The sequence below is a fragment of the Pseudorca crassidens genome, chromosome 16 (genome assembly GCF_039906515.1).
Source record: "Pseudorca crassidens isolate mPseCra1 chromosome 16, mPseCra1.hap1, whole genome shotgun sequence".
Classification (NCBI taxonomy): domain Eukaryota; kingdom Metazoa; phylum Chordata; class Mammalia; order Artiodactyla; family Delphinidae; genus Pseudorca; species Pseudorca crassidens.
In genome coordinates, this window is record NC_090311.1 from 50,399,410 (window position 1) to 50,416,486 (window position 17,077).

Sequence of the window (17,077 nt, forward strand, 5' to 3'; positions counted from 1 at the left end):
CTGACAAGTCTTTAAGACAGAAAATCCTTCAAATGCTATGGCAACGGGGGCAAGAGCACCCAGGCCCCTCTTGCACATGGATTATCTAAAGCCCCACTCCAGCAGTTACTGGGATCCAGAGACGAAGACAGACCAGATTTGAGAGTAAAAAGGATAGAATGATTCATTCAGGTCACCATTTTCCCAGAATTGATTTTTTAAAAGTATTTATTAACTTAATGGTTTTTGCTGCTGTTTTACAAGTCAAATGATATCTCTTTTTCTCTAAATTTATGTTTTCTTAAAATCAAAATGAGATAAAGGAATAAAAAATCGGATAAGACAAAGGGAAAAAAGGACAAATCCTATCTACCAGATACTTTAGGATATAGGTATACAATCTTATTGGATCATACAGTTATACGTAAGACCTACAAAGTCAGGTTTTAAACATTTAAATAATTTTGCAAAAGAACCTGTTTAACATCACTTATGATAAATTCTCAGCCTGAAAAGGCTACCACCATAGAGATAAGGAAGTCTGTAAATAACAAATACCAAATTGGATGTAGTCAAGTAGCTCAACTATATACTTCTGAAGGTTCAATATTGTCCCCCCTACCATTCTCAAGAGGTGCATCCTCAGGCAGATCCACATCAAGCATAAGGTCATCATCCTCAAGGTCACATGATTCAAGATTATTCAGAATATCCTGTAAACAAAAGCAGAAAAAATGCTATAACCTAGCTCAGTGTAATCATTATTTTCAAACATCACTATATAAGAATCTTATTTTACTCAATGTTTGTGTGGTTAAGAATAGATTTTAAAGATAAAATTAAAAAAAAAATAGATTCAACTGGTTTACTTGGTTAAGCTATTTGTAACATCCTTTTCCTAGTCTTCTTCCCCACCAGTAATTTTTATTTGTATTTTTAAAAACTTACACAGTGCTCACTATCTGCAAGATATTGTTCTAAGCACTTCACAGATATTGATTTCTTCAGTCTTCACTATGATTTAGTGACTAGTATAATCTCCATATTATACATGATGAAACTAATGCACAGAAAATCTAAATCCCTGGCCAAAATAGAATGTGAACAACAGGAGGTCAATCTCCCGAGTCCACGCTTTTAACAACTTCCCTAATAACATGATTAATCAAAAATGGTAAACAATCTCACAGGATGTATTCATATTTGGTGTGGGAGGTGGTATTTTATTATCTCTAGGGATCTGACTACTTACATAAATTAATGAAGTGAGTCTTTAATGATGTCATTATTACATTTCCTTTCCTGAGCCAAACACCGATGCTACTACTACTTTCAGCACCACTACTGCTTCCTTGGTTTATCTTAATTTGTTCTTTCTCTACAGTAGGACTGGACTACTCAAATTGGTTATAAGCAGTCCCTCCTGGGTTCTATTTGCAATCTTGTTAGCTATTATCTATTCTTAGAAAAGTACTGTTTTGCTTTAGAAGACTCTTATTCTGAAGTCTAAATAACTAAATAAACAAAAACTAAGTTTAAGGTAATGAACTCAGTTTGACCTATAGCCCACTAGTGAATCCCTCCAGTCCAAAAACTGATCTAATACTGCAAAATCTTGCCTTAGTATATACAAGTAAAAAGATCACAAATTCACAAATCTTTAAATGGGACTGAGAGATTATGACCTTGAAAAACACTCACAGAAGGGGAATATCTACTTTATTACAGATAATATGAATAAAATTAGAAGTGTTTCCTGTATTGGATATTCCACACAAATCTTTTCAATTTTGTGTTGGGCCTTCCTTCCAGGATCCACTGAGAACTAAGAGTAATTGGAATAATTGTTATTATTTAAAATGAACAAAAAAGCTGCATAATTATTTAACCTTGGCATAAGAAAAAGTTATTTCACAGAACCTCTTTCCATTATGAAATATTTGCTGTTCTTAAAACAGTCTTCCTAAAAAAATCAAGGAAAAAAATGAATATGGAAAAAAAAAACTGCCAAAGGCCATAATGGACAATTCACAAAATAAATAGAAAATAAACGGCCAATAAATACAATGTAGGAAAGAATGCTACCACACCAATGTGGATCTATCATGATTTAGAGGAATCTAGTATCCATACAAACCATCTGGAGGCCAATTTGTTAAAATTTAGCTAAAACCTTTTTGAAAAAGGCAAAGTCTTCCCTCCTAATAATTTATCCCTTAGAAACAGACAAATGCAAAAAATATATGTATAAGTGTGGCTATTGTAGCATTGGACAGAATGGCAAAACAAGTAGAAATGAGCTAAATGTCCAACAACAGAAAAATGGTTAAACAGGAAGTACGATATAGTCATACAACAGAATATGATGTTGTTCTTAAAAAAAGGTAATAAAAATATATTTACAGACATAGAAAGATGTTAATTGGGAAAAATATGGACTAGTTTGTTTCCAATCTTTTGCTCTTACAAATAATGTTTCAACAAATCCCTATATGTCAACATTAAATTGAAATAAATGAATCTGTATATCAGGTTGATGGTATAACACTCAGAGAGAAACTATTTCAAGTGGGGGAAAAAAATCCTCAAACTATTTTCAGTAATCACATTACAGATGGTAATAATGGTGTTGTTATTCTGAGACTTGTGTATATTGGCATTTGCTGAAAAATGGATTCTCATCTCAGGAAAAAGAAAATAAAGATGTAAAAAACAATGAAATTAAGTAAAAATTCTATGCTATGTTCCTGAGTATAAGTGGGAAGTATCAGTATGAACACAAGATGTTTTTCATCTTAAAATAAAAGATACATTTCTTCCACTGAAAAGGCCTACATGTTAACTGGAAAAAAAAAATCACGTCTCTAAAACAGCATATACAGAATTATCCATTTTATTAAAAAAAATTGTATAATATGCATTGGAAAAAACTTAGAAGAAAACCAAAACACAGGTTAACTATTTTAGGATTCTGAGATTTTTCTTTTTCTTCTTTTTTTTTTTTTTTTGATTAGAGTACCTGTATTTTCTCATTTTCTGCAGTAAGTATTATAACTTATATAATTTTACTCCTAAAATCATATCTTCAATTAAAAACGTTTGGCTATTTGTATGAATATGTGTGAAACAAGATGATGTTGGGCACCCCAGGCCAAATCTGACAACTAAAGACACAGCAAAGAATCAAAGGCAATAGAACCTCATTTTCTAAGTCCAAAGTAGGGCTTGCTGAGAAGCACCAGTCAGCAAAAGGAGCACTGTCACCACTGCCAAAAAGGTGTTCAACTTTTAATAACTAATTAAACTCTACATATGTTTTGTAGGGTTTTCTGTAGGTTTCATTTTATAACAAAGATTTAAAAACATAGTCTTAGGGAATGGGAATGAGCCTGTTCTAATGAATTCAAAAGTGGTCAAAAAATTGTATCACTTTGAGAAGTTACTAAGGCTCAATGGAAAAGTAAGGGGGACACAGTTAGCAATAGTTACAGAAAGGGAAAACCATCCACATTTATGCTTCAAGTTAACACTCATCAATAAATCATTATATATGATATTTCAGAAATTTATCTAGACACATGGAAAGATGCTCTGTAAAATGGTGGGCGGGGAAGCAATTATATATGTACAATATGACTTCATCTTTAATGCTGTAAAATACATTTAAATGTCTGAATGGTGATAAACCAAAGAATTGTTATTATTTTCCACTATGTGAGACAACATGCGCTTATGTTCTTTGTATTCCTTTTGATTTTGACTTGCTACACTTTTTTTGATTTTGTAATAAGAACATACTGCTTTTATAATAAGCAAAACTTCACACTTAAAACAGTGAACCTCCCTTAGCAACAGCAGGGAAGTTCAAACCACACAAGTCTAGCCTGCATGTGGGAATCCTCAACCCAGCCCATCCCCTAACCACAATAATAACCAGAGCCACCTGCCTCTCCCCTCTTCACTCGAGCCATTCTGGACTAGTTTGGGTGTCTGTCCTGGTGTTCCCAGAAAGTCTCACTATGTGAATAATAAATGTTTTCACATTCTCTTGCTACATGTGTGGCACCATCTTTCTCGACACTGAACAAATCTGGGGGGAGGGCAGTTGATCCTGCCTCCATGTGGCAACCACAAGACACACCATCAAAAATTCAACACATATGAAAACCAATATATGCAAGGCATAATTCTGGGTACATGATATATTCATGTAAAAAGACAATCCCTATCTTGAGAGTTTGCTAAACTACTCAATGATATTGCTGCCCTGGCATCCATTTTGTGTGACCAAGAAGTCTGCAGGGGCCTGCCCTAGATAACAGTTCCAGAGTCATAAGCAAATGTAAATTCCTAACAGGACTTCTCCAGCAGCCCTTGTGAGCAACAGTTTCCCCTGCCCCCCAGGGACTGCCCCTTGTGAAACCTTAGATAAGACCGCTGCTGAGCTTACCAAAACCCTGCACTTCTTGGTTTGAACTGCCCAATCAAGCCTTAGCCCAAGAACCTAAAAGCACTCCAGCCATGGACCCTAATAATAAAAGCATGTGCCCCAGGTTCCTGCCACTCTGTTTGCCCTTGTATGGCTCCTCGAGGCATGCCACGTTTTCCCATATGGCCCCTGCAGGCATGCCATGTACTTCCTCCAGGACCTGAGAGTAATAAACTTCTCTATTTCTATTTCCCTTGTCGCCTTTTGTTGAATTGGGGCTCACCAAACAACACCTTGGGGCTTTACTTAACAAATGTTAATTTAACAAAGTCACAACAACCCTCCAAATTTACTTGTCTCCCCTCAAACAGAAAATTCCTTCACAGTATGGTATTCCCAGGTGTCATGAGGGTATATCACATGGATATATATCTTGGCAAATCAGAGCCAATCTAAAACAAATTCAATTGCAACAAAAAAAAATAAAATACGTAAGAATAAACCTACCTAAAGGGACAAAAGACCTGTATGCAAAAAACTGTAAGATACTGATAAAAGAAATTAAAGATGATACAAATAGATAGAGAGATATACCATGTTCTTGAATTGGAAGAATCAACATTGTGAAAATGACTATACTGCCCAAAGCAATCTACAGATTCAGTGCAATCCCTATCACACTACCAATGGCATTTTTCATAGAACTAGAACAAAAAATTTCACAATTTATATGGAAACACAAAAGACCCCGAATAGCCAAAGCAATCTTGAGAAAGAAAAATGGAGCTGGAGGAATCAGGCTCCCAGTCTTCAGACTATATTACAAAGCTAAAGTAAGCAAGACAGTATGGTACTGGCACAAAAACAGAAATATAGATCAATGGAACAGGACAGAAAGACCAGAGATAAACCCACACACATATGGTCACCTTATTTTTGACAAAGGAGGCAAGAATATACAATGGAGAAAAGACAGCCTCTTCAATAAGTGGTGCTGGGAAAACCGGACAGCTACATGTAAAAGAATGAAATTAGAACACTCCCTAACACCATACACAAAAATAAATTCAAAATGGATTAAAGACCTAAATGTAATGCCAGACACTATAAAACTCTTAGAGGAAAACATTGGCAGAACACTCCATGACATAAATCACAACAAGATCCTTTTTAACCCACCTCCTAGAGAAATGGAAATAAAAACAAAAATAAACAAATGGGACCTAATGAAACTTAAAAGCTTTTGCACAGCAAAGGAAAACATAAACAAGACCAAAAGACAACACTCAGAATGGGAAAAAATATTTGCAAATGAAGCAACTGACAAAGGATTAATCTCCAAAATTTACAAGCAGCTCATGCGGCTCAATACCAAAAAAACAAACAACCCAATCCAAAAATGGGCAGAAGACCTAAATAAACATTTCTCCAAAGAAGATATACAGATTGCCAACAAACACATGAAAGGATGCTCAACATCACTGATCATTAGAGAAATGCAAATCAAAACTACAATGAGGTATCACCTCACACCAGTCAGAATGGCCATCATCAAAAAATCTGCAAACAATAAATGCTAGAGAGGGTGTAGAGAAAAGGGAACCCTCTTGCACTATTGGTGGGAATGTAAATTGATACAGCCACTACGGAGAACAGTATGGAGGTTCCTTAAAAAACTACAAATAGAACTACCATATGACCCAGCAATCCCACTACTGGGCATATACCCTGAGAAAACCATAATTCAAAAAGAGTCATGCACCACAATGTTCACTGCAGCTCTATTTACAATAGCCAGGACATGGAAGCAAACTAAGTGTCCATCGACAGATGAATGGATAAAGGTGTGGCACATATATACAATAAAATATTACTCAGCCATAAAAAGAAATTAAGTTGAGTTATTTGTAGTGAGGTGGATGGACCTAGAGTCTGTCATAGAGAGGGAAGTCAGAGAAAAACAAATACCGTATGCTAACACATATATATGGAATCTAAAAAAAAAAAAAAAAGGTTCTGATGAACCTAGGGACATGACAGGAATAAAGACACCGATGCAGAGAATGGACTTGAGGACATGGGGAGGGGGAAGGGTAAGCTGGGACGAAGTGAGAGAGTGGCATGGACATATATACACTATCAAATGTAAAACAGATAGCTAGTGGGAAGCAGCCACATTGCACAGGGAGATAAGCTCCTTGCTTTGTGACCACCTAGAGGGGTGGGATAGGGAGGGTGGGAGGGAGACGCAAGAGGGAGGAGATATGGGGATATATGTATAGGTATAGCTGATTCACTTTGTTATAAAGCAGAAAACCAACACACCATTGTAAAGCAATTATACTCCAATAAAGATGTTCAAAAAATTTAACAATTTAAAAATTTTTTAAATAAAATAAAATAAAATTGTTTTAAATGAAACAAAGTCAAGTCAAGACAACCTAAGAAACAACAAATTCAGCCTCTAGAACGTGGAAGAGGAGACTATATTCTGCATAAACAGTATGGTAAGGGCAAGGAAGCAAAAAGCATAATCTATTCCAAACGTTGGCAGAAACTTTTTTAAAAGGTGAAAAGTATTTTAGATTTTGCAAGTCTACAGAGAAAATCAAGTATATTATGTAGGTACTTATATAACCATTTAAAGTGTAACCTCTGGAAGTGTAAAAAACATTCTTAGTTTTCAGGCTGTGAAAAAAACAGGTGGTTGGCCAAATTTCGCTTACAGGACATAGTATGCTGATCTGCTCTATTCAAATAACTTCAAGTAGCTCATTAACACTTGTTATGGACTGAATGTTTGTGTGTGCATCCCCCCAAAATTCATATGTTGAAGCTCTAACCCTCAATATGAGGATATTTGGAAATATGGCCTTTGGGAGATAATTAGGTTTAGACAAGGTCATGATGGTGGGGACCCGATCATGGGATTAGTGTCCTTAGAGGAAGCAAAAGAGACCAGAGCACACAATCTCTCTCCCCACCATGTGAGGATTCTGTTAAAAGGTGAAGAGGGCCTTCACTAGGAACTGAATCTGCCAACACCTTGATCTAGGACTTCCAGACTCCAAAACCGTAAAAAATAAATGTCTCTGTTCAAGCCACACAGCCTACAGTATTTTGTTACAGTAGCTAGAACTAAGACAACACTCAAACAGAGTGTAAGGGGAAGGGACAGAAATATATCTACATCATGAAAAACTATTTCAGCCATGTTAAGGAGTTTGGACTGTATCTCAATGACAGGGATATGACTGTTGAGTTTTAAGAAGTGACAAATTGAGATCTACATTAAAGAAACATTATTCTGGTTACAGTGTAGACAATGGATTTAAATGGGGGAAAAAAAGCAGTTTTGTAGCTACTGCAGAATCCATGTGGCATATGACAGCAGCCTGATATTAATTAGTGTCAGTGACAATGAAAGAATAGCAATTATAAGACACACTGAGGAGTTCGGATCTAAAGAACCAAAGTTAACTAAGAAGTAAAGAAAGAGCCATGAATGACTCCTTGGTTCCTGGATTTAGAAACAGGTGGGTGATTCCCATTCACTGAAATAAAGTACTAAAAAAGGATGACCAGATGTGATAGGAGATTAAAAAATTAATAAATAATATTAGAACCTGACAGTTTTGACATGCCTGCTGCATCTTCAAGAAGACATGTCCACCAGACAATTAAATATACAGGGGAGTGGAGTTGAGGTGTGGGAGTCACTACCACATAGATGACAACTGAAAGTTGTTGAATAATGAGTTTGACAAGAGACACAATGCTGACTGAGAAGACTGGATTCTAATATCTGTCTTAGACAGTTTTTCCCACATTCCCATAGAAGGTCTCTGTTTCTCCAATATCAGATTTTGAGAAGAGTAGTATCAGAGATATTATTAGACCTTTCAGAAAGGATTCAGGCAAAGAGATAAGAAAAAAATTATTATAATTTTTCTTCACTAGTGTAGAAATCTGTCATTTGTACAGTCTAGGAAATGCATTATTATAGGAAGAAAGGAAGCCATATAAGCATGGAGACTGCTTAACATGGCAGAGTGTTTCTCTTCCATGTTTGTGATGGTGGCAGGCTCTTCCTCTCACTGGCAAGCCTGCATTTGTTGGGAGCCAACATCCACATATACCTGGGAGACGATCTAGCACAGCCATTAGCTGGGAGTATGACAATGAAAACATAAATCTGTATACTGTCTGGCTTCCAGAGGCTTCCCACAAATCTCACTGGAATTAAAACCCTGACTAAACACATATGAGCAGAAGTGCCACAGAACTTCCTTGGTCTCTGAGAATGCTTTTCCATTCAAAAAGAGTGAACTGTGAGATGGTGGGCCAGTGCTTCCTTAACGAGTTTCTCCTTCAGTAATACACTGAAGAAAGCCTAAATGTTTCTGGCAAATAAAGGACTTCATCACAAGTTTGTATTCATCACCATGCAGTAAAATTAATTTTTTCTTTTGGCATACAGTTTATGAATTTTAAAACACATATAAGTTTGTGTAATCACCAATATAATCAGGACACATAATTTCTTCACCCAAAGAAACTTCCTTGTACTATCCAGTTTTAATTACACCCTCTCCCACCCATCACCCCTAGCAGACAATGATCTGTTCTCCATCACTACAGCTGTTTTTTTTAAGAATGTCATAACTGCAATCATACACTACGTAACCTTTTGGGACTGGCTTATTTCACTCGGCAGAATGCCTTTATGATTAATCTAAATCATTGAATATATCAGTAACTCATTACTTTTTACTAGTGAATAGCATTCCACCAAATGGATGTAACAGTTTGTGCGTCCATTTACTCACTGAAGTAAACTGGTTTTTCCAGTTTTTAGTTATTATAAATAAAGCTACTACGAACATTCATGTACAGGTTTTTGTGTGAATATAGGATTTCATTTCTCTAGAGTAAATACCCAAGTGAGTAGGACTGTTCGGTGATATAGTGAGTTTATGTTTAACTTGATAAGAAACTGCTAAACCATTTCCCAGAATTGCTGTAACAATTTGCATTCCAATTATCATTGAGACCAGCCCTTCCCATATGCCCCTCCCCAGCTTGACTGCAGACTTTAAAGTAGACCTTGTTCCCAGTGTGGGACTCTGCTACCTGGTTCCAAAGGGCACAGTGGCAAACTTATTCATGAAATACTGTGTTTGTCCGCTCTAACCTGTCTGGGGTTACATGAATAACTAACACAAAGTGCTTTTCTTTGTTTTGCCCAACTTGGAATTCACTCAGGCAGAAAAGCTGTGGGCACTGCTCAAAAACTACTGTAAGTCAAACAATCCACAATCACCCTGGGGCAAAAGATTATAGTTGATATAATAGAATACTAAAAGACTGAGAAAAAAGGCTGGGGAGAGAATTTCTTTGGGAAATTAGGTAATTCAAAAGTGCCATGTATGTTGGAAATTTAGAAAGCCACAAAAATGCCCAGGGCAGAATGTATTCTCAGTAAAGACCTAAGAAAGCCCAAAGCTTTCACCTCTGGCTGATCTCTAGGCCCAGAAAAAGTAGCAAGTGAAGGCTAAGGTAGAACTGTAAATGGTCAGGCTAAAGATTGAAGGAGTGGCCCAACACAGAGCCAATATGCAGACAGAGACACTGAATGGGTTTTTTTTTAAAATTTTGACTGTAAGATCTTTTAATTCTCCTTCCTTTTAATTCTTTGTTGTTTCTCTGCCTCCTTCTCTTCTTCTTTCCCTTATTCCCTTCCTCTTCCTCTCTCCCTCTTTTTTGCTTTTCTTTCTTTCTTTCTTTCTTTTTTTTTTTTGCTGTACGCAGGCCTCTCACTGTTGTGACCTCTCCCGTTGCGGAGCACAGGTTCTGGACGCGCAAGCTCAGCGGCCACGGCTCACAGGCCCAGCTGCTCCGCGGCATGTGGGATCTTCCCTGACCAGGGCACGAACCTGCATCGGCAGGCGGACTCTCAACCACTGCGCCACCAGGGAAGCCCTCTTTTCTTTCTTTTTATTTGCCATCTGGCACTCAAGGAAATCTCTGCATAAAACACTAAATAAACACAAGCTAAAATAACACACACTTCATAGACCACACATGAAAAGAGAGGCTTTGGAAAAATAGTTTAGAAAATTCACTAAAAAAAAAAAAAGGGGGCACTTCCCTGGTAGTCCAGTGGGTAAGACTCCATGCTCCCAACGCAGGGGGCCTGCATTCAATCCCTGGTTGGAGAACTAAATCCCATATGCATGCTGCAACTAAGAGTTCACATTCCGCAACTAAGAAGCCCACATGCCACAACTAAGAGTCCGCATACCACAACAAAGATCCTGCATGCTGCAACTAAGACCCAGCACAACTAAAAATAAATAAATAAATAAATAATAAATTTTTTTTAAAAAAACAGCTATAGCCTAAAAAAGTAACAAAAACAAACCCTAAGAAAGATGAAGGATATGATTTCCAGTGTTGCTATATTAAAATATTTAAAATGACTAGTTTTCAACAAAACCTTAGGGACCTGCAAAGAAAGTATCATCCAGTCACAGAAAAAAAAACAAAAATTAACAGAAATGATCCCTGAGGAAGCCCAAGCACTGAACTTAATAGACAAAGGCTTTAAATCAACTATCTTAAATATGCTCAAACCTCAGGCAAAGTATATTTAACCAAGTACAGAATATCAGTGAAGATATAAAACATAAAGGAATGAAAAGTAAAAATTCTGGAGGTGAAAGTATAACAATTTAAGAGAAAAACTCCTAAATACATAAAACAAGTATTAACAAACACAAAAGGAGAAATTGACAGTAACACAATAATAGGAGAAGACTTTAAAATCCCACTTTCATCAACAGACAGATCATCCAGACAGAAAATCAATAAGGAAACACTGGCCTTAAAGAACGTGTTAGACTCATTAAACTTAATAGCTATCTACTGGACATTCCATCCAAAAGAGCAAAATACACATTTTTTTCAAGTGCACATAACACATTCTCCAGGATAGATCACATACTAGGCCACAAAACTAGTCTCAAATTTAAGAAAACTGAAATCACATCAAGCATTTTTCCCACCACAACACTATGACAACTAAAAATCAACTACAAGAAAAAAAACTGAAAAAGACACAAACACGTGGAAGCTAAAGAATATGCTACTAAACAAACACTGGATCACAGAAGAAATCAAAGAAGAAAGAAAGAAAAAAAAAAAAACTGGAGACAAATGAAAATGGAAACACAATGCTCCAAAATCTATGGAATGCAGCAAAAGCAGTTCTAGGAAGGAAATTTATAGCAATACAAGAAAACATCCTCAACAAAATACTAGCAAACCAAATTCAACAATACATTACAGGGATCATACATCTTGATCAAGTGGGATTTATCCCAGGGATGCAAAGATGGTTCAATATCTGCAAATCAATCAGTGTGATACAACACATTAACAAATTGAAGAATAAAAACCATATGGTCATCTCAATAGATACAGCAAAAGCTTTTGAGAAAATTCAACATCCATTTATGATAAAAACTCTCCAGAAAGTGGGTATAGAAAGAATATAATAAAGGCCATATAGGATAAGCCTAAAGCTTATATCATACTCAGTAGTGAAAAGTTGATAGCATTTCTTCTAAGATCAGGAACAAGACAAAGATGCCCACTCTTGCCACTTTTATTCAACATAGTATTAGAAGTCCTAGACACAGCAATCAGACAAGAAAAAGAAATAATAAATGGAAAGTAAGAACTAAAACTGTCACTGTTTGGAGATGACATGATACTATATATAGAAAATTCTAAGGACACCACCAAAAAACAGAATAAGTGAATTCACTGAAGTGTCAGGAAATAAAATTAATATACAGAAATCTGCTGCATTTCTATACACTAACAACAAACTATCAGAAAGAGAAATTAAGAAAATCCCATTTACAACTGCATCAAAAAGAATAAAATACATAGGAATAAGACTTTTACTCTGAAAACCGTAAGACAATGATGAAAGAAATTGAAGATGACACAAACGAATGGAAAGATATATGTCCTCACGGACTGGAAGAATATTGTTAAAAATAATCATACTACCCAAGGCAATCTACAGATTGAATGCAACTTCTATCAAAATACCAATGGCGTTTTTCATAGAACTAGAAGAAATAATTCTACTAATCTTTTGTGGAAACACAAAAGACCCTGAATCTTCATGACTTTGCATTTGGCAATAAATTCTTTGGTATGACATCAAAAGCAGAAGTAATAAAAGAAAAAATTAAATTGGATTCATCAAAATTAAAAACTTTTGTGCATCAAAGGACATTATCAACAAAGTGAAAAGACAACCTACAGAATGAAAGAAAATATTTGCAAATCATATCTAATAAGACTCTAGTATCCAAGATACATAAAACCACAAAAAAATCCAATTTTTTAAGTGGGCAAAGGACTTACATAGACTTTATCTGAAGAAGATATACAAATATCCAACAAGCACATGAAAAGATGCTCAACATTATTATTCACTTGGGAAATGTAAATCAAAACCACAATGGAATATCACTTAATATCCAGTAGGTTGACTATTAAAAAAAAAAAAAGACAGTAAATAAGTGTCAAGTATGTAGAAAAACTGGAAGACTTATACATTGCTGTATAAGACTTACACATTTTACATTGGGAATGTAAAATGATTCAGCTGCAATTAAAAACAAAACAAAAACGGTTCAGCAGCTCTTCAAAAAGTTAAACACAGAATTATTACATAATCCAGCAATTTCACTCCAAGGTATATACACCTCAAAAATTTAAAGCAGGTACTCAAACAAACACATGTACATGCATGTTCATAGCAGCACTATCCACAATAGCAAAAAGGTAGAAACTGCCCATATGTCCTATGTCCATTAATGGATGAATGGAATGTACATATGATGGACTATTATTCAGCTTTAAAAAGGAATGGACTCCTGATACATGCTACAAAAATGTGGAAGAACCACAAAAACACTATGCTAAGTAAAAGATCTGGGCACAAAAGGTCACATGTTGTATAATTCCACATATGAAATATCCAAAATAGGTAAATTCATACAGACAGAGAGCAGATTGATGGTTTCCAGAGGCTGAGGAGGGGTGAATGGGGAGTAACTACTTAAGTGAGTACAATCTTTACTTATGGGTGATGAAATGTTTTGGAACTAGACAGAGGTAGTGGTTGCACAGTATTGCAAATATACAAAATGCCACTGAAATGTTCGCTTTAAAATGGTTAATTTTATGTTGAATGAAATTTCACTCAAGAATAAAAAAGAGCTTTTGAAAATTAAAAAATATTGCTCAAATTTCTAAGAAAATTACTTGTACATTTAACCTTTGATCCAATATCACCATTCTATATATCTATCCCCAAAATGCAAAAAGACAAGGCTATTTATTAAAGAACTAGTTGTAATAGCAAAAGCATAATATATATGTTTAGAAGCTGAGGGGTGGTAAATATATTCATATTTGCTTACTTTTTCTAAAAAAAATGAAGTAATAAAAAATTAATTTAAAACTTTTAAACAAATATCTGTATTTTCATACTCCTTCTCCTACCTTAGCCTCTATAATATGCTATTCTTATGTAATATGAATGTTATTTGGGTGTTTGTGTTGTTTCCAATATTCTACTATTGCAAATAATGCTTAAACGAATCCCTAAAAGTCAAAAGTAAAATAATATACACAAACCTGTGTATCAAGTTCATGGAATAACCATTCAGAGAGAAACTATTACAAATAGAAAAAAAGAAAGAAAGAAAAAAAATCCTCAAGCTGTTTTCAATAATTATATTGTTGGTGGTGGAATTATTGGGTTGGCCAAAAAGTTTGTTCGGGTTTTTCCATAACATCTTACAGAAAATTACAATATTATTCTCAGACCTTCATAGGACAATAATCCCATCAACTTTGCATTCCTAACAGTAGCCTCTATTAAAATTTCACCAAACAGTTTTGCTTCACAATACTAGATAGGGCATAATATCCTTTTCCGTAAAACATTCAGCTAAGAAGACCAACTACTTCACATAAAGCCTGTTTAAACTTTCACTTGAACTTTCATCTTAATCCCATCAACCAATGCATTACTATTTTCTCTCAGTCTAAAGTGGCCCCAGTTAAGACATGTTCATCAACATGTTTTGATACCAAAGTACATGGGGGTCTGTGTCAAGGAGTCCCAGAAAGGTCTCTTCTACACCTGGTGACCATTTTACCCACTCACATACATAAGGCCTTAGGTCCCCAGAGGGGAAGAATTAAGAGCCAAGGGACCCTATCCCTTCTGTCAATCTTCACTTTCACTAATCTACCAGAACACTGTCCCAGGTGATTCCAAGTCAGGTTTCTCAATTTCACCTTTGCCTTTAAGCTTTTAAAATTCCTCCAAACTGGGATAAATACAGTGGTATTGTTCAGGCCCCTTTAAAGTTGTAGAACCAGCATTAGCTCCCATTGGTACACTCAATCTTCAACACTGCTGCATTAACACCTTTGTCTTAACCTCATCAATGTCCAATATATTCACTATATTTCTCATAAACATCGACCCCTGATGGGACGAATCCCTTAGCTCTCCCCTTCTGTTTTCCTCCCTTTTCTTTTTAATGACTTTTTTTTTCATCTTTAACATCGATAAGGGAAACTGAGACAACAAATCTAATAACGTTTCTCAGCTGCTTGGTTTTACAACAGTATTGTTTCATGAGGTGCCCATGTAAAAGGGGCCCTCTTAATCACAAGAGTTACCATGACCTGGTTATAGGGCATATTCAGTAGATAAATAACCTTCATATGAAAAGCATCAAGTCAATCCAGCATGGCTTGCTATGAAGTGCACAGACTCATCTGTGGTGTTCCACTTGGCATTTATAGAAGAAATACAGTCTCTCTTCTCAGATAAACAGACTTTACAGCAAGTTTTATCCAGTCCACCAGGCTACCCACTCCCTCAGGTAACCTACTATGGACAGCCATCTGTGATTGTTCTACAGTGAGCTGTGGGTCCTATGTCAACCCAACATTCTCTTCCACTCTGTAGCATTCAAAACCAAAGATACTACCCCTAAATTAGTCACTCTCGCAATCCATTTTACTAAAAGTTCTTCAGGAAGTTGACACAGATCCACAAAATAAGACTACTCCTTGGCACTATAACCCTTGGTTTCAGTAGTTTCTTGGGTTTTCCTTCTCCCTAACTGGACCACCTTCCTGGTAACCAGAGTTCATAACAGTACTGCCTTTTGTCCTAGAATAATCTCTCTCATTAGGGGTGGCTTTAAAGTTATTGGTGGTAGATCAGACTGACTGAAATCTAAGCTTGGCCCAGCACCAGGATCAGCCCCAGCACTCTATATTACTTTCACTTTAGCTATTATAAGTAACAATAGCCAACACATTATATATTTAGTTTGCTTATTATTCTGCATTTCCTTCTGTAACCAGTGAGCCACCTCATTGGGGATTGTGTCTCCCACCGTTTCTAAATTCTATTCCACAACTTTTGCCTTTAGTAATGGATCATAGCACAGCTGCAGTTTCATATCATGAGTAACTAGATAGCCATCCAAGAATCAAAATTTCTTCATCCCCAGTCCTTTCATCCTTTCTCTTCCCACAAGCTACAGTGAGGCAGGGTTATCTAGCATATTCCACTTTTTCTGACACCAACTACAAGGACTTTTGACACTAATGATCCAGAGTTAGGACAAACTTCACAGGTTAAGGGCACAGTCTTCCACAAGACTGACATTAATTCAGACATCACTGGCCAAAAAAGCTCAGGGGTTCCCAGGCCCTGTATGTCCTACTAACTGCCTACAAATGCAGAGGTTCCCGTGACTCCCTCAGGTTATTCACTAGAACAACTCACAGAACTCAGGAAAGCAATATACTTCATGATAAGTTGTATTATAGGCAAAATGGTATAAATCAGGACAAACCAAAAGAAGAGACACACAGGGCAAAGCTTAGGATGGTCACAAACGCAAAGCTTCTGTGTTCTCTCCCCATGGAGTCAGAACAGGTCACCTCCTTGGCACACGGATCAGCAACGTATGCAGAAAGTATGGTTAATTAGGGATGTTCACCTGAGATTCAGTGTCCAGAGTTTTTATTGTAGTTTCATTACAAAAGCATGCATGGTTGAATCATTGGCCACATGACTGAACTCAATGTCCAGCCCACTCCCCCTGCTCCCCAGAGATCAGACTAATAGCAGAGGGCTCAACACCCCAACCCTGTAATCACATGTTTGGTTTTTCTTGCATGGCCTACCCTGACCTTGAGCCGCCCTGTTAGCATAAATTATTAGGGCCCACAGTGAACAAAAACACTTCTATCACTTGGGAAATTCCAAAGATGTAGAGGCTCCCACGCAGAAACTAGGAACAAAAGCCAGCTGAATTCTTCATTATACAACACAAGACTTACTATAAGACATAACAAGACAGTAATCAAGACAGAATGTGACTGGCAAAAGGACATGTAGATCAACAAAAAAGAACAGAGAGCTCAAAAGTAGACCCACACAAATACACTCAACTCATTCTGACAAAAGAGCAACAGCAATTTAATGCAGAAAGGATAGTCTTCTCAACAAATAGTGCTGGAATTCTTAGACAAAAGTTTATG

The 17,077-nt window shown here is 36.3% G+C and overlaps 1 protein-coding gene across 12 annotated transcripts in view; it reads right to left on the bottom strand.

Moving 5' to 3' along the window:
- Positions 1 to 17,077, bottom strand: part of CCSER2 (coiled-coil serine rich protein 2) — a 162,823-nt gene that overhangs the window by 93,835 nt on the left and 51,911 nt on the right. For all 12 annotated transcript variants that reach the window (XR_010935906.1, XM_067710328.1, XM_067710329.1 and 9 more), the window contains exon 4: positions 602 to 692. Coding sequence is in view for 11 of the 12 variants with exons in the window: in XM_067710328.1 (XP_067566429.1) it covers positions 602 to 692 (91 nt within the window). In the remaining variant the exon portion in view is untranslated. The remainder of the gene's footprint in view (positions 1 to 601; positions 693 to 17,077) is intronic.